The sequence below is a fragment of the Tubulanus polymorphus genome, chromosome 5 (genome assembly GCF_964204645.1).
Source record: "Tubulanus polymorphus chromosome 5, tnTubPoly1.2, whole genome shotgun sequence".
Lineage (NCBI taxonomy): Eukaryota > Metazoa > Nemertea > Palaeonemertea > Tubulaniformes > Tubulanidae > Tubulanus > Tubulanus polymorphus.
This window is the reverse complement of record NC_134029.1, coordinates 19002008-19021953: the sequence shown is the minus strand read 5'-3', so window position 1 is coordinate 19021953 and position 19946 is coordinate 19002008. Positions and strand designations below refer to the sequence as shown.

General features: G+C 40.1%; 1 protein-coding gene across 2 annotated transcripts in view; it reads right to left on the bottom strand.

Annotated features, from left to right (window-relative positions):
• Window positions 1–19946, bottom strand: part of LOC141906408 (rho GTPase-activating protein 7-like) — a 104383-nt gene that overhangs the window by 22753 nt on the left and 61684 nt on the right. For both annotated transcript variants that reach the window (XM_074795686.1, XM_074795687.1), the window contains exon 3: window positions 1771–1842. In XM_074795686.1, the coding sequence (XP_074651787.1) occupies window positions 1771–1842 (72 nt within the window). The remainder of the gene's footprint in view (window positions 1–1770; window positions 1843–19946) is intronic.

Genomic DNA, 19946 nt, shown 5'->3' with positions numbered 1-19946 from the left:
TTACTCAATTGATAATGAATCGAGTAAGACCACGGGTTAAAGGTGATACCGGTCCATGAAACCAAACCCAAGATTTTTTGCAGTCATTTTCGATTGAACGTGGATTATAGTCGGGAACATTCTGGCACGCGTATGCGTAAGGGATATTTTCGCGATATTATCGATTCGCCATTTTAGTCGAGAATTTTTTCCATTAAGTACGCCTTTCAAACAAAGCACTGGTAAAGTAACTGCGAGGATTTTCTTCACCCCTATAATCGATAGACGTCGTCGGCGTGGTTCGGTATCTCTCTCGCGACGACGACGACGAAGACGGCTTAATTTCATGTAGCGCCGTGATCGGTATTCTATGAAAATGCCTGCGGTAAAACGAACCCGACATTTCTCTTCTTCTTCGACGTGTAGCGAGAACATTTACGTACTCCGAAATAGTTTCCGTAGATAATTATTGAGTGCGGAGGTATCGTAACGGGTGAAAACCTCGGTTTACTATTCATGTCCTGTTTCGTAAACAATGCCATCGGAAGAGGGAAGGCTGGCCCCCTTTTCGGGTCCTGAAGTTTTTTTCTCTTCAAAATCACGTTTTTCTGCGCGGTGATTGCTTCCCGCTTGTCAGCGCTGCCATCACGATGAGTACGTATATGTTCTTACCACGCGATTTTGAATCGATCGATCATCGTTGTCACTGCGCCCACCAGCATCTTGTACCGTCTGCAACGCTGTTGTCGTTATTTCTTACAGGAGAGAATGCCACTCTCTCTCAGGTGCCTCAACATGGCATTTACAGGCATAAAAATCTTCTGGGTATGCCCTTCAAGCCCCATTTTGTTGAAATTTGGGCTACCCAACTGCCCTTTTGACTCCGACTGTTTAGATTAACAAATTTAATTCGAAATCGATTTAATTTCTTAATTAAATTCAGTTTTTCTTCACCCAATTTAGTGATTAATCACTTTTGTGAAGCCGGATCCGGACTGGGCTCCAAGTTAACAATCGGATAAATACAATATATAGTGACTTCTTTTTTTTAAAACTTTGATCAACTGCCCTTTGATATATACTTATTTCTCGATTTACTCCAGAATAGAGAAAATACCGCGAAAAAATCATCAGGAAAAATGATTAAGATGAGCCAGAAAGGAACTAAGGGTAACCCTGATACCTACACGAATGGATATCACACGGAAGGGTTTAAACATATTTGAAAGAAAATGAATCAAGATAAACTTAAGATTTCTTTTAAATCAATATTATAAACAGCTGAAACTGATTCATTACATCACCCCAGCATAATACAATGGATCAACTACAAACTATCAACTCAGTCGAGTGCGGATTAGAGCGCAGGGATTAATTTAGCGGAGGATTATTAGAAATGAAATCTTGCTTTTATCAGATTTTGATATGAGGATTAAACGCATGAAATCCGATCGATCGGTAGTTTCAGCGTTGAGACAGAATTTCGAAGAACTCGTTACTCTTACCGAAATAAACGGCATTCGACCAAAAATTAGGAATTAAATCCACGAAATTCAAATTCCGAGACTGCAGATTAGCAATAGGGAGTAGTTCCGAGAAATCTTCGCGTTTATCGCAAAAAGATGAACAGCCCCGAGGAAAACAACAAATGCGGAGGAACTGACCACAATTATTGTAGCAGAGCATCGTAAATGTACCGAGTTAAACCGACAGAAATGAGGGAATTGGGGGAAGAGAAAACCGCGCAAACCGCTATACGAGAAATAGACGATAAAGATGGTCGATACATACCTTCATACATCTGCGCATACTGAGGGAATCCTGCTGCCCGCAACCATCTACACGCCTCGATCGCTTCGATTTCTGTAAAATACAAGCGTAAACGAAATTTTTACTCTCTTGGTGTTGCTAGAAATTTCTATTTTAAACGCTCGGCCGTTGTCACCTGTAATAACACCTATACACCCTCCGCACGGGTGCAATGTGTTGTTGAACGCAAACGTAGGCGCAATTTTAAGAATATTGTTGTATGAATCAGGGATTTCATGAATGAAATGTAATAAATTTCCGAGAACGAGCTGTTTCTATTAACACCTACTAACGAGTTAACTTCACCGAATGATAGTAGATGGTAATGGTTTCAATAAAGGTATCGATTGTTAAGCGTTTGTTGTCACTGTTGAGAACCTTTTGAATCCAAATCTATTTTACCAAAAACAACTACCAAACTCAATAATCGTATTCAGTCTAACCCAAAAAAACTACCAAACCCAATAATCGTATTTAGTCTTAGCCAAAAAAAAACTACCAAACTCAATATTGGTATTTAGTCTCACATCAAATGAGATTTAAGCCATTTTATAGATAAAAGCTATAAAGATGAGGTATGATATAGAACTGGTCATATTGACATTAAGATTTCGGTTTATCAATGATGTAAGCCTACATTCTATATGATGAAGTCACAAAAAATATTTAAAATATCGAAAACATGAAGTAAATATAAACACAGTCAATATAAGGTGTTGTTTTTAATGCGAATGTACGTTAGAATGCCCCGGAAAAAATGTCCACAGAAAAAAAAATGTCCCAGTCTATCATTACTAACTCGGTAATTCAATAAATTTCACACCAAAATAACACCAGAGAACAAACTTTGTGATTGTGTAAGTGCATTTCCTTCTATTCGTCTATAAATGAAATGAAAATATCGGGCAAAGTTTTCGTACACACTTTGAAGTATTGTCTCGATATCTGCATTGGATACTTTAACATATTTTTACCGATATATCAGAAAGCGTTGTCTACAGACACGAGGTTTGATTGACAAAACCAGTCGGAAATTGTTCCGATTAGTGATTCGCGTCGACCTCGCATCTAGGGCCTGAAATCTCTCTCATCGTCTATCAACTGCTATGCTAATAGTTTGATGATCCGTATTCACATTTTTTACGGCGAAACGAACGGTAGTTTTTTCAGCTGTGAACAGCTTCTGTATACCTGGGAACCCGACCCCCGACACTTTCGAGTACAGCAAACCAATTACGCGCTCAAACATACATATGGAAACTCGACGCAATAATTCATGCATAATTTATCATATGTGGACATATTTTCCTGACTTAAATACAAATGATTGAGTGACTTATTAATTATTCCGGATCAGATGTGATGCAACATATGTGCGGTTAGTCACATAGCAGCGGCAGGTATATGTATAAAGCGCCGGCAATCGGGTCAGGCCGACCGAGATATGGTTATTCGGAAATCGAAACGAAATGAAACTTCATACTCCGCAAAAATGAAACCTCATAGTAGAATACGCCTGTACACTCTGAAGTGGGGAATCGATAAGTTTAAAACCCGCTTTATACAATATTTGAGCATCAAAAGCAAAATGTATCACTCGAGAATTAAAATCAAAAAGAAAATTCGGACATTCTCCGGAGACCATCATCATCTAATTTCTCTATTAATGCTTAAGAATTTGCGTGAAGTGGGTTCGAAACTTATCGTGAAACGTCATTTAACTTCATTCTCCAATAAACCTCAGGCCCGCAATATTTGCTAATACGTCGATGAAAATTCCGACTACCATTCGACGACGCCAGATATAAAGGGGTTAAACAATATTAATTACTTTCAGGAATGCGAATATTGGTTGCTATTTTCTTTCAGTTATTGACGTCTTTATCAAATGAGACCGAGCATGTGTGGTGTACCTATGGTCTGACTAGGCAGTACACTGCACTAGGTGGAGGAAGTTATTCATAATGATACTGCTTCTAATATTCCAATATGTCAGTGACAATGGTGTACGTCCATGTCTCAGAGAGTGATAGGATTTAAGTAACATACATATACGCATAGGAAGGGAACGATTAAATGGCCATAATCACCATTACTTTTAGCTGTTTAAAGCTGTGAACTTCCAGAATATTTGCCACAAGAGTGTAATAACATTTCCTATGAGTGAAAATGAACCGAAGTTTTAACGAGACACTGAAGTTGATTTCAATACGATATTACAGAAATAGATTACGGATATACAATCCTATCAATGATAAGATGATAATCATTAATTTTCGGTGAATCAAAATTTTATATATTTGAAGCATGAGGACCTACCTGAACCAGGTGACAATAAACGACGGAATCTATGCTAATTAATTCTCACATTAACAAATGATGAATAAGAAATGTGCTTGCCCCCCCCCCCCCCCCCCACGAAGGCCAATCCGAGTTCATCATCAGATATGTTTTGGCGACTATTTGATTGAAGCAGGCTCAAAATTTTAGATGAAACTTAATTATAAAATGGACTAATTTTTATCGAGCAGAGGGGCTACCATCACGTCGCTTCGGATTTTGATTTCGAAAAAAAAAACCTAAAAAGATTTAGTAGATAACAACGCAGGAGTTCGGTACTCGGGAATGTCGACGCGATGATGAACCGGGGTTAATTAACGAACGCCGTCTATTTCTATTCGGATCCCCGGGAATCAAATTAACGACATACCCATGGGAAATTCACAATTGGTCCCGAATTGTTTATCGGAATCGTTTGACGTACACGAACGTGAGTTTGAAGAGGCGTTCCGAATTATCATTTCGGACGGATAGTTTATCAGCTAGTTTATCAGCGTTGTCAACTGGCAGCGCGGAGACCTGGTAACCCAATTCAGCCGTTGCAGAATTATCGGTTTCAATGCATTACACACCAAAACGGACGGTTCAACGACATCCGACAACAACGCTTCAGAATCAAATGACACAAATTCTCTGTATCATGTATATTTAATTCATATGAATATGATATCGGGCTAATTATCATTTCGACATGATAATTGCAATCAATACACATGACAAGTTGATTAATCGTCGTAGTTTGACTTCGTTCAAGGCTTCGAGCGATAACATTGCGGCCGACATTTAGAACAAAAATCCGGATACAATTCTTTAGAATATACGCCAGGTACTCATCGCAAAATCATTGCTATCAAATAATTATTTTCAAGGTTCTGACCAGTTGGACGATATCATTATCGATACCATGATTACAAATTTTCGATATCCCTAAGTAACACATCGCCAACCAACAACAGACAACCAACAGTAATCAAGGAGAAAGAAATGACAGAATATATCCGTGGTAAACGATTACCAAGAATTAGAAAATAAGTTTAGTTAATAAACCACTAATGCTCTGGGCTTCTTTATGCCCACATAAAGAACAATCATCAGCTTGAATTAACTTTTTCAGATGGCATCCAGTCAGGCGTGATGAAAAAAATGTAAAAACTAAGGGACATCCCGACCACACTTACCATTCATGCGACTTGCGTGGTTGGACAGACTGATGCGATTTTGCCCGGCATCAGAACTGCAGCAAGACCACAGCCACATTGTCCAATGGCCTTTGATGATCATAAATGTAAGCAAATCGCACGCGACTAGTCGACCGAACACTAACGTAAAATCCCGTTTAAAAAAACGTCATCGTCGTCGTCATCATTAAACCGCGGATAAAACGACGGCGAGTGAGTATATTATTCGCCAGATCAACACGTGCGGGTCCGAGAGGCGCTAACATCAACGATCGATCGTTCGTCCGTTGATGAAATCCAGTTTAAAGCCCAACGATGATGATGATGAAATACGATCTATCGAGCGAGTAAGCGCGAGAGAGAGGAATTAACCGATATTTAGTTATTGAATACACTCCTGTGTGTTACGACTAATCCGATCAAAATGCTGATTGTATACATATATATGCGTATGTCTGCCTGACTAGTGTATTATAAGTCTATGCTGTATAAGCAGAAGTCAACGTTTGGATTCACTCGGGTATGTGTATATATATATATATATATGCTAAAGCCTGTACTAGGCCGAGCAGCGTGTACGACACTTAAACCAGCTGGTCGGTCCGAATAGTGCGTCTGTGGTCGTCAAAATCCGCGTGTACGTTCATATCCGATTATAAGCAGGCAAGTATGTGTGGGAATACCTCCTCTCGGTCGAGCTCAGCAGCTGTCGGAACCTAGAGGAAGTATGTCAATGTGTGCGATATCATTTTCGGGTACAATACGATCATCCATCGAAGCTTCAACGGAGAATGTGTGATCTACTGTTGAATGTACGAACAACAGGCTGACATCAATCACGGCGTCGTTAATGAAGTATTGTACAGAATACAAACGCGATGATTTTGAAAAATCGTCAGTATTTAGAAAGCCTTACTGCTGAATGTATACGGTGGCTTCGATGATTAGCTTTAAACAGGTGTATTTCATGACTTATAAATGACTAATTAAATGAATCTCGGAATTCCGATGATTCACTGCGGCTTAAATCCTGATAATAACCGCACGCGTGAATCTACTAAACGGCTAGTTCGTTATACAGAATTCAAAGTAACCGATTACGAAAAGAAATTCGAAATTCTTATCTCTATTCGGCCGGTGAATCCCGTTCCAAATTAGGCAATCTAACGATCGGAATCCGGTTTCGGTCATGAATTTTCTCAAGTCATGCCGCCGATGAATGTCATAAAATCGAATTCAAAGGCGAATAACAAAGCAACAGAAAGTACAAAGTAAACGTTAGTTATAGTAAATCATACGAGTGATTAGTATCGTAAAGGAAACGCCTCTGTTATCCTTATGTACGCCATGATATTACGAAGAAAGCCTAGCGAGAATTCTACTATACCTATAACCACTTAATAAAAAAACTAGTCCTCGTCGTCCGTTCGTCCGGGTGACCGAAATTTATTCACGATTCGCGCGGGCATCGGTGAAACCGTCTCGTCGCGCGTAATGTGCCTCGAACGAAAATCCAGGTTCCGTGACAAGACACGAGAAACGCTGCCATATTGCATTTATGATAAAAAGAAGATGTTACACGTCTCGTCGCGAGAGAAGCCTTCGCCCGTCCTCCGATACGCGTTTAAAACACGTCCACGACGCTTCGATATCGGCGACGAATTTTCCGTCTCGGAAATCCCGGCGACTAAACGTTACGAAACGCGAAAAACTGCCAGACGTGTAAATCCGAACGCTATCCGTAATAGACGACGGTCGGTCGCCTCGTCAACACGGCAGAATTCAGGCGTAGCCGTGTCGCTGCTGCTGCTGCTGTTGTGTGTCGTAGATTACGCGTATGCAGTCAGCACCCGCGTTAGCTCTAGCTATCGAGCTGTGTGGTTTCTCTCTCTCTCTCTCTATTTCTATATGCGCTGCGTGTATAGTATTAACTAGAGTCCTTGTCATCCGTCTTCGTCTGCACATTAGCATATACAGCTTATAGCGCAGCCGGAAAGTCAGCGTATTGTCTACGTACATATACGGCGACATACGTCGCGTAAAAATGCGATGTATTTTCGGAGCGATGTTTATCGAATAATCGTCCATGTTTGAAAAAATTGTGTTCCCTTTTCGGGGCATATAAAAATATATGAAGTAAAAACCGCAGTATATTGAAAAAATAGATAAGTATATTTGACGTTTCGGCCTGATTCTGCGGGCCATTTACAAAAACTGAAAAAATAGAATTGGGTCGAAAGTTAAATTCTCTTTTAGTTTTTTCATTATACATGTATTGTGGGTTTTTTTACTTTAGACAGTCAATTGTCTATGGAAACCAATATAAAAAGATGCTTTCTTCTAGGGGCATAAAAGACAGATGTGCCGGATTAAGAGCAACTATCGAAGTTTGACTAATACAAATTCGGGCGAACCTTCAAGAAAAGTTGATGAATAAATTAATAGACAAATGAACTATCTCGGATATCTCTGAGATTCTAGGAGCGTTTGAATTTTTAAGAGATGATTGGAAAAATCATTACGACTTTTCCACAAAAGGCGTTCATAACCATAACCGTAATGGCATTACTGGCTAGCCGGTGTTTATATATATTCATTTACAAGATTTGACCCTATAGAACATGATGAAATTGAATCCAATTTCTCATATCGCGTTCAGGTTCCCACATCGTATCGTCGCACTAAATAGAAAACACAGTCGGTCAGTTGCCAGCGATCGTTTATATTTCACATTCCTCCGTAATGAGCGGGATGATAATAAATTAGATGATTAATTCATATACATTTCAGTTATAATTCCCGATACTCCCGCAGAATTATAATCATTCAGGTCACAAATCATTGAAAAATATACGATATCGCTGGCGCGCGTTTTCGTGACGCTGTAAAAACCGTAACCACATTTTAATACATCGATAATTACTGTTATTTAAGGGGTACTCAATGTGAGGCGACGTGTGCACTACATCATCAATATTAGCGTTGGAGTCGTGAAATTTACGTCGCTTTGAATTTTAAGCAAATACGCACAATAAGTCACCAATATTGGGGCTAGCCCAGGTCTTACTCACATTTATCATCATATCATATCATAAACAATGATGTAACAATGATATTTGCAAAATGGCCACTTTTCAAAACTTTAAATTAATTTTTTTTTCTTTGGGGGGGGGGGTAAATGCCCCTGCCCCTGTAGCCTGGTTAGAATGGTTCATTGCCGGTCCATTCAATTCAATCATTGATATATCCAATTTTAAACCATGGACTCTCAAACGAAGAGCGTTTTGAGTCCAAGTTTAAACTAACCTTTTTTATCCTTTATCATTTAGGCGTTTACTTTATGTAAATGAAGTAATATATTTCGTCGTCGGACTTCTCATATATAATATACTTAATAGAAAAACTAAAATGAACGTAAACAGGACAAGAGTAATTCATATGAAAAGTAGGCCTATACATGGACATGTATATATAGGTATGTATAAACGTATATATATTTTAGCCTGCGGAAGTTAATCAAGAGAATTTTGTGAACATACTCGAGCATTACGCTTAATTGAATCGAAAAAATTCCATTGTAACCGCGAAAAAGCGTACAGTTTTGTCGACTATGCAAGCGTTCGTACGGATTAATCGGCTGAACGTTCGTTCGTGGTGTGAACTGAATAACGTACCAAAGTTTGCTGCGGGCAAACAGGCGAAAAAAACAACAGATTTCCGACCGGAGCGAACGTTTTCGACAAATAATCACCGCGATATCTAGATTACTCTTGACCGAATAATAAACGGGTTCATCAAGGTCGGCCAAAATTATTTTCTATGAACTGAACTGAATTTCTCTTTACTGTCGTTGTATCGTTTTTTTCAGAATGCAGTGAATTGAAAGATGGAGCCGTCATCGTCGTCTGCCTGCTGATGACACTCGGCTGATTGAGCTAACGACAAGGCAGATTCAGCCCGTTACCAGTTCCAGCTCGTCGGAGCACACCAGGGCCAGTTGCTTTAAAGTTGGTTTAAGATAACCGGTGGATAAATACCATAGTAACAATGAACTTTTAATCGTCACTATCTATGCCAACTATCCACTGGTTACCTCTATAGCCAACTTTCGAGCAACTGGCCCCTGGCAACCTTTTTATATCGCAACTGAAAACTTTCGATCCTGACGGTTCTCTCAGAGGCGAAAGGCTGGTGAACGACCCATTGATAAGCATATCCTTGTAACGCCTTGCGACTGCAGCCACGCCACTAGTCGCACATGATCTACTTTCTGCGATGCGACCGTCTCACCTAAGTCGCAACTGTAATACTACTCCCTTGCGACTGACATAGACAAGTCTCAAATCGTCGCTGATGATCGCAACGCAGTCGCTCCGAGCAACAATTTGTGACCAGGTGCAACCGATCGCGTCACAAACAATTGCAGGTTGCCCGCCCTAAGAAATTACTGATGACAGTCATAACAACTTAAAGTTCCTCACAACCCTATGCATTAAGGGCAGCTTATATTCAGGCTGCCTGAAAATGACAATACAGCGCCATCTGGTGAGAACTAGCAGTGAATATTTCGCCCCCACCTTCCTGTCCAAATCATAAGCTGCTGTACATTAATCAACTTGCTTAATTCACTCAAAATGTTATCTCGATTTGGCTTTAAATCAGAAATATGTTTGTCTGCAGTCGTGTGTAGTTCATTAGTCATTTTCTAGGAAACTTTTCCTAGGTCCTGAATCCTATTAGCGCCTTAAGTAATGGTGGCAACTGCTTAAACCACTACTATGTCAATATTGTCTCTGGAGCTACGATCACATAAGCGTTTTTGGCCCGGAACAACTGTTCACACCGGTGCCAAATGGGCTCGTGCCTATTTGGCCGGACCGAAAATGTTGGACCAGGCGCCAGTCAAATGTTAGCATGGGTCAAATGATCATGCTTGAATTGCAACTGGTTCTGGAAATGACTCACTTCACTTTGTTTGAGCATTGTTGAGAATCGAGTGAATGGTTTGTGCGTGAACGCGCTCTCTGATTAGACAGGGGCCAAATTTGGTATTGGCCTGATCTGTGCCACTTTGGCCCGAGCCAAATCGTCTCCGTGTAATGGCGGCTACAGTCACGCACTATCTGAATATTGTCACACAGTCGCGTTGCTACTTTGAAATGCATACAACATTACATTAGTAATGACGTTGTATGATAGATGTCACACTTGTGCAGCATTGAATGTGCGACATTTTCCAATACATTCAAGATTAACAGCATTTTGAGAACGAATAGGACACCTACCAATATACAGGACACACCGGTATAACGTTGGAACTGTAGCGACTGCAGCGGCGAAAGCCGCAGCAATAATTCACTGAATGAGTTTTTTTCTTTCAATACAACGTTTTTGACGAAATTGAAGTAAATTTGTCGTGGCAATATTAGAACCTGTTCAAAATCGGCAATTTTCAAAAATCATACGATACCGAGCCACATTTTCTCCATATACACATTATGGCTAAAATGTAAAGCTTATATCAAAAGCATCGATCCCATATTTCATAACAAACCTAAACGAAAAGCACGTAGAATATCAGAAAAAATTCAATAACCATTTCTTCCACACAAAAATAAAAAAAATAATTTTTACCTGGCCAGTACATCATGGCCTCTCGGAAACTTCGCTCCTTCATGTTTATACCACTGGTCAGTTCGCACTCGTTGACTCGAAGAAAGTTAATATATCTCAAGAGTCACATTGCCCCAGTTTTAAGCATACGACTGTTATCTACGATATCTACTGCATTGTGTCAACTCCTTATTTGGTAGCCACCTCGATATATCCATGACCAAGCAGCTTTCACAAAATTCATTGGTCCAATTATATCAAAACAGAAAACGCTGATTACATCTCTGAAGGAAATGGATCCCTTTTCACCCTGAGATTCGGACACAATAGGTACAGTAAACAGCTAGTGTTTAGACCTGGAGTGCAACTTTTGTCAAAAGATTCCACTGAACAAACAATCAAAGCAAACACTTCCAAGAAAAGAAAAGGTGTAGGCTTTTCCATAAGCAAAATACCCCTAGTTATATATATACATACAGGTCGTTTTCATTAACAATCATTCTACTAATCACGTAATTAACATATCTGTAGCAGAAAAGATATCTTGGATGTGACACACTGAATAAATTAATTCACTAATCACCCTAGTTAGTAATTAGTTAATAATTAGGCTGAATAAATCAATCTGAAAACAGATCATTCATGAATGAACATTCTTCTCAGGCAATGGTATATTCCATATATACACCTACAGGTCAAAATGGCGTATTTTGTGGATAGATATAGTTGATGCCACAAGTGTGCTCAGATTTCATCTCGGAGCCCTAGAAATTCAAAGTTTTCCCATTCTGCCCCAGATTCTCCGGCTATGACAATTATCAAGAGATCATTAGTAAAATGACTGATAATTTACGCAGTCAACTGATATTCATATATGTAAATAACTGTATTTGTTCCTGGACGAATTTTTTCCTACTGTACAAAAAGTGGCATTTTTACCGGTGGCATTTTTTCCTACGTATATTTTTTTCCGTTTACCGGCTATGATATATAGGTGCCCTTCCACAGTCGAGCAGCACTCAGAAACCTAGATCTGCCCCTGTGATGGCGGATGTTACAACCATCGATGAAGTCTATTTCCACCTGTAACTCACGTTTACGCAATTCAAAGTTTTACTACCAGCTGCGGTAAATAGATAACCCGAGCTGGCTGTAGTTATGATAGAAAAAAGTGGTTGCAGTAAATTGGCCAGTTGTTGGTGGTACAACCAGCCATCACTCACCGCGAGCTACTCTTACACTCCGCGGTAGTACTGAAGAAGTGTAGTATATGTACAGAGGAGTTTTCAGGGTCGCCCGCTAAATGAACTATCTCTCTCAACCCATTTACTATGACAGCAACGTTACGTCTACGATAGTTAGCACTTCGAAAACCTTCTATTCCGTAAGGTAGGGGCACGAATTCGCTCCGATTGTGGCAAATTTATAAATGGCCCAAAGAATTCGAGAGTCTGTCCGTTCACGACTGACTCAATCGTCCAGTGAAATACCCGTATCAAACATATTTGATATTTTCAGCCGATTATTTACACCAGTGATCGGGTCGCCTGCAAATTTGCTTGTCTGCCCGTGCTCTGTCAATCGATACAGTACTATACTCTGTATATGAATTTTCTAGTGAAATCAATTGTCGCATTCGGTTGAAAAATACACTCGTGCGCCCCTAGCTTTATAGCAAAGATGGTGATCAGCTTTGAAAAATTTCCCGAGCAACAAATTCCCTATCAGCGCTTTCCAACCATTGATCGACAGTAAGATCAATCGTCCTATTCCATAAATTCATCATTTTACCATCAAATACATAATGCGAAGGATATATTTTTTTACGAACTAACGCGCCAAATTTGCTTTCATCGTCAGTGTTGAGTGCGAATGAAACACAGCGCGGATTTATTGAAAAAAAGAACATCACTAAATTATTCATGGACGATTAATTCCTATGTTTGTTCATCATCGCGGAAATGGATCGGCATCGCAAAAGTTCATCCTCATTAAAATCTATTGAATTTTTCATCGTTCATAAACCGTTGACTCCTCGCGATCATTTTTTAACACAGGCGACTACAAAGCACACGACACAAGGAAACGCACCAGCCGCAAGGAAACGCACCAGCGGCGATCACACAGAGACGATTTGGCCCTGGACAAATTGGTACGTATCAGGCCCAAGATGAGTTCGGCCCATGCTTTATTAGAAAGCGCGATCACATGTAAATGTTACTCGATGTTAAACTACGCTTAAACAAAGCGAAGTGAGTCATTTCCGCAACCAATTCATACGCAATAATTTGGCTCGAGCCTGGTCCGATGTTTTTGGTCGGGCAAAATTCGGTTTGGTCCAAACAGACACGGGCCCATTTAGTACCCATGTGAGAACAGTTGTTCTGGGCCTAATTTGACCCGAGCCAAAATGCTCATGTCATCACGGCTACCCTGTTTCTCGTAAACGGACATGACACATGGAAATCTTCGAAAACTTGTTTCCGTTTCCGGTTTCCATGTTTCCCTGCATCACGTGCGTTGTTGGATTTAAGATATACCAAAATTCTCACCTACACTTTGAAAGCGCTTTTTCTTTCTATTAGATCGTTGAATCGGTATATCCAAAACAACCATAATTCAAAACCAAATCTAATCAGAACCTAATCCGACACAACCTGACTTCCCCTGACTCGAAGCAACAATTTAAATGGCAATGTTCTACCATGAATATTGATCGAAGAAGCTGTTTATAATTCAAACCGGAATCAAATCGTTTGCCGCGATTTCATTAAAAATTCATCGCAGCGAAAATTATTGCGTAATAGGAAAAACAGCGAATTCTCGAAAAATTCCATCTACGATATTAAGAAACCGACAGCGTACCTGAAGACGAACCGAGGTGTAAAATCCATCAGCCGACGAGTAAACGAGAATCTACTTAGTACGGCGTCAGTTCGAGTGAGCTGAGAGAGAGAGAGGGGATAGTCAGACGCGTGCGCCGTATTATCATCGTAGTACATGAACTTGTTGAGTTGTTAGATCGGCAATAATTCATACGAACCTTCCGCACCAGTTTCTTCTTGCGAGGGGGGAAGGGCGAAGATTACGCGAGAAGAGTTACGCGGTTTATTCTTTTTCTAAATTCGTCAGCTCCAGCAGATCAGACAGTGGTACTTCAATCGAAATACCATCCCAGGCACCGAGAAATCCATTTCATTAAGTGTTAAAAAATTTCATTGAATTTTCTCATTTTCTGATAAACTGCTCTTCAGAGCTATACTGACTGTGTTTCGACGTAGCTCTAACTAAACAATTTTCAACTCATCGAAACGAAATTTGAATCACATCTATGGAACTCAGGGCAAAACGTCCACGTAAAGCCAAAGCTTGATCCTATATTAGCCCGCCCACGTCTTGAATACAAAACTTTATAGTTCAACATTTCACCAGTAGCTGGCAGCACTATTTGCTGCAATAGTTTTCAGCTGGCGGTATCTAAATCAAGAAATTTCTCGTTCAAAATAATCTTCCACCGAGAGGGCGTCCGCTCAACACAACACACATCGACTTACATAAACATCTCAAAAACAGATGACTCGTTAGCAACGGATTTTTCATTCTTATCGAGGCCAGAATGATGATATTAAAGCTGTGTTCACACGACGTTATTGCGGGGTATAAATTTGGTTAGTTCCAATATAGTATTCACCAGGCAAATCAAACTAGCGAAAGGCGTGTTCTAAATTCCATTTTAGTCCGGACTAATTTGGACCTAAAGACAACGCGAGTATGAATGCACACTCCGATTCTGCCCATTAATGGTCTAAATTGTGGTAAGTGTGGATGCAGCAAATATAAAACGGCGATGAGGAATGCAGATACTGGTGGAACTCTTTGCATCGCTGACGACTTACATTGATTTTCATGGAATGAATTATTGCGAATATGGGGCTTCGCGAACAAACGACGAAAACGACGAACAAAAAAAAAAACGGAACAAAAAAAACGAAACAAAAGAAGTCGTGTCTAATCACGAGAAACCCCCACAGAGCGTCATCTGAAGCGTGTGTATATATTTGTCCAGCCGACTACACAGATGCATTACAGTCATCTGTACGTAATCTAACCAACAAATACTCGGAGTATCGTATTAAACATATTTCTTCGTAGCCTAGCAATACATCGTCATAGGTTGTGATCACACAAGCGTTTTAAGCCCGGGCCAACCATCACACGGGTGCCGAATGGGCCCGTGCTGGGTCAATAGGCTGTAAATGCTTACCCGCGATAACACGGGCGTTTTTGGCCCAGGCCAAATTTTGCACACTCTCTTATCAGGCACGAACCTGATTGAAGCCAATTTGGCCCGGGCCTGATCATCTCCGTGCGATCGCGGCTCTAATTAATTCTGGAAGTGACACAACTCACTTCGTCATCATGACATTGTTTAGTATCGGGTGAGTGGTTTATGTGTAATTAGGCACGAGCCAAATTTGACTCGGGTCTGATCCGTGCCAAATGGTCTCTCTGCGCGATCGCATCCAGTTCCACTAGCCATTGCTGCTGAACCGAATGCTGGACAATTCATAAAACAGACATTACAGAAAAAAGCTAAACGTAATCGATCACCAGTGTGACATTCCGATTCCTGCTTAATCCATCATTAACTACAGCATTTTGCATTCAACATGTTTGATGTCGTTTGCACCCGCTGCAGGCATCACGTTAATTAGCTATGTCCACTAAGCCAGCAGACAGCTAGCTAACGTTATATAAATATAGATTATCCAAGTCTCCCGAGATTACCAGATTAATTAAATCAGCGTCAGTAAAGAAGTAGCGTCTATTCTAGATGCCGCATTGTCGCAGTATCCCCTGTTAAGCCTTGTTTACTTAAAGCTAGCTTATATCCGACTGTGACGATAGTCCGGCTTACGTTGCTCGACTGCAACTGGTGGGATAAGTAAGGCCAATGTAGGACACGGGCAACTAAAGCAGACTAAGCCTGTGTATGTCAGGTGGATATGATGGAAACTGACCACGGTGGCATAAGGTAGGCTGGTAGTTGCTGATAACTCCAGTTGCGTCATTATCCGAAGGAGCATCGTAACCCGACATAAGCTAGCTTTTAGCCAAGGTTGGAAAATTTGAAATCTACAGCAATTGTTCAAAACCATGACTGACATCTTAATAATGGGGATAACAGGTGTTTTTTACCAATCAGCGGTAAGCCAACAACCATTCCATGAATAATCTAGTAAGCATGCTTATCCAGGGATGAAAATATTGTATATATACATGCAGACCTACTCAAGACCTTAAAGCGTCACATTTCAATGCCAGTGCAATTCAGAGATACTGGCCTCAATGATAAAACTTAAAGAGGTAACTAGAGGCTCCGTGGGCCATAAGAATGATAAACAATTTTCTGCAATTGATTGGATGACCTTATCATCGATATGTCTGATCCACATCACCCACTAAGCGCTGCGACGCACAACTCACAGCAACCTCAGCTGGCCATGCCAGCCCTGCTTGCTGGATGTCCATAAACCGAGCAAACAGCGTGCAATGTCTCAACGGGGTATCGGCACACCAATCATCGTTAGATGGCGCCATTTATACATCAGACAAACTTGATCAAAATCATTTGATCAATTTTGATCAAACTTTGATCTCAATTGTTGGTATTCCAATAAAAAAATTAGGCAAATAATGCATCGGATTAATCAAACTCTTTGAATTAATCTTTGAAGTTCATATGTGCCACGATTTCTGTGCACCATGCATAGAATTTCAGAAATTATCGTGAGATTTTAATTGGACGACATATTCTTAAGACATCCGGTTGATCCGTTCGATGTTCAATTATGCAAATTAGTACAGCGCGGCAATCGTCCGCACATCAAAACACGAGTTTCTTTCATCGATATTACCTCGGGCGTGCCCGAAATGAATATTAGAAATTCAAATAAGTTAAAATTAATTAATCCTTACAGATTACTCATAGAACTGAGAAAAATGTAATTGCCTCTTCAGTGTTGATAGTACACTAGACGTTCGCGTACTGGTGACGTCATTCATTGATGCCGGCGATACAGAATTTCCCACGCACCACAACCCACGAAAGTGAGGGCGTTCATCAAAAATCCGCCGCATCCACCCACTGGTTATTCATGAGAAATTTCTCAGCAGTTATCGCGGAGGAGACGTTCAAGATTGTTTACTGTAACGTTTTGAACCATTTCAATAAGTCGAAGCTAAACTTCAGTATTAAAAACTGTTCTATGCGCAATGACGTTACAAATCTTATTATTCTCTAGGAAAACATTGATTAACTTTCTGTTTGTCCTGTTTATCAAATGTTATTCTGTAGAAAAATACTGTGCAATGGGTTGGATGGATAACCCCTCCGTCAGCTCATTAAAAGATTAGAAAATTCATAGAATGCAATTAGTAAATTGCTAATTCATGGATGATGGAGAAATTCGAACCAAAGAAATGAATAAAGTATATGTTCATACGCATACCTGACAAAATGAGGGTCCAAATCGGTTTACTGACAGGGATAATAGGGAAAACCAGGTTTCCTGGAGCTGGGTTCATAGATAACGCTGACCTGGGTACCTGATATGTTTAATAGTAGTAGTTTGCGCCAAAATCGAGAATAATTCGACATTGAGAAATGTAGTTTAACCGAAAATGAACTAGGAATAATTTCGATTTTAAGATTATTTCGATATTTTTGGGAGTAGTTGAGCTCTTAAGAGTAGAAACTACTCTCCGATACTCTCAGTAGTCGAACCCAAATCTGCCACTGTCATGGCTGACAGACAATTGCCTTTTTATACGATCTCCTTTAACCTTTTTCATAGCCCTTTTTTTATTCGGCACGAGAACCCCATCGAAAAAAATCCATAGATGATTCTTGGGTTATCTACCCCGGGTTCACAGATTATATTATTTGGTCAAATTTTCTGTTTCATCTGCCCAGTTATAACTCGAGGCTTGTGCGCTGGAGCTGAGAACGAGAGCGCATTTCAGCAAAAGACACTGTAATCCTCGCTAACAAGTAATTTCACTGATTACCTAGGCATGCCGGCGCATTTCAGGGCGCAAATCTTTGTCGGCTGCAATTACGACGAACCGGTTTCGCGAGGGTTACTCCGCCGTGACAGACACCTCGCTGTGAAAAATACATCGCGTGAAAACGCGAATTTCCATGGCGACTATTAATTAAACAACGTCATAAGACTTATAATCAACGCCGTGCATAAAGTAGAGCTCTCAACGCCACAATTGAGCGCGGCATATCAGCGCCAACTCGCAACTAACTAAGAACCACAATTAGATACTTTTTGAGACATCTGTAGCGCTTTGCTTACTCTGAAGGTCAACGCGCTCTTCTTACCAGGCATGGACTTAAAAGTTTATTGACGTCTTGAAAAATAAAGGACCGTGGGTCCAGTAGGATCAACTGAGTACATTTTAGTTTTGAGCACAAAAATCGATTTGTGCTTGGATTTGCAATAACGTATAAACAGCTGATCAAGATGAAATAATCATGGTGCACTGTGTAGTAAGCATGTTCTACGAATCACTAGTAAAATGGTAGAACAGTTCTTGACAATGATGTCACTGGGAGAGCCCTTCTACAGAGATTTCCAAGTGATGCCCTTCTGAAGGGCTTTCCCTGTGATGTCATGAAACAAGGTCCAGCATCGATTAGTAGAATGGGGAAAAATTCATTGAAATTTTGCACTTCCAAATGGCTTAGAGCTGATGGACAAAACTTGCCATATCAATTCCGATACCTATTTCCCTCCTGATGATAAAATATCAGTTGTGTATATCCAGTGGTTACAATTTATGCCACCAAGAGCTGATAAGTGAAAGTTACTCCCAGGACCATCCTATACGGATCAACACAGTTGATCGTAATAACAGAAACACATGTATTGGATAATATTGGCGACAATGAATAACATAATATAAAATTTCATAGTACTAGGGGTCAAAAAAGTTATGTTGAATTTGTATATATCGATTACTAAATTGACCGGACACCAGTCTATATTTAAGACGTAATGCACACGGAACGCCTTAAATAATGCATCGATGACATTCAAAAATCCAATAAGCTTAATTTGTATGATCAAGTACGGTGAACTGAAAAATCAGATACGCTTACTGACCAATACAACCCACAACTAAGTGAACGATCGATGGTAGACTCGACTACCATTCCAAAATATGGATCAATTCGTCTCGCACACAGAGAATGATCCTTTCCGTAAATATCATGTCGCAAAAATAGGATAAGCAATATGTCACACCTGTAAAGGGCACGCCTGTAATAATTGTTTTCTCGTCTAAAAGGTTGTCTATCCTAGCGTACTAGAGACAGTCATTAAGGTTTATAAGAAAAACATGTCATCGGTCGCGTGATGGAAAATATCAGCTGCAAGATATTGCTAAGTATATGAAGTAGGATGATAATAACGAACCAACGCGACGACGACATATCGAAACAAGATATGAACATAAATTTTCTACTTTTGTATAATTGATGAAGGCTTGTCACTGAAGCAGCAGACAAACAAGACTAAAAATATAGCTGCAAAGTGACGATAACAAGTTTTCCGTACTATAGTCCGTTACTTGAAAGGCAATAAATCCTTATTGGATTGATTTAGTATGTAACCCCGACCTATATAAATGCTGCCATCTATCCATGACGGCAAGAACTGGCCACGATTCAATGGCACAATGGTGGGGACTATTCAGCGTGGCCAAATTTACAATGTTTAACACAACAAAGCAAATTCATAGTTATAAATTGTAACTAGCCATAGGCGGCAACGTTCTCTGGCTCAGGCTCAAACTCCCAAGCATTAGTTCCCATTGCATTTTAGATATGTTGTATCTAGGGCCGATAGCTAAATTTTGTCAAACTTTTTGAATTTGAACCCCATTCCACAGTTATGAGGTCATCTTCAAGGTCATGTTGCTGAAAAACAGTTTTTAGTGCATTGATCTCATGTT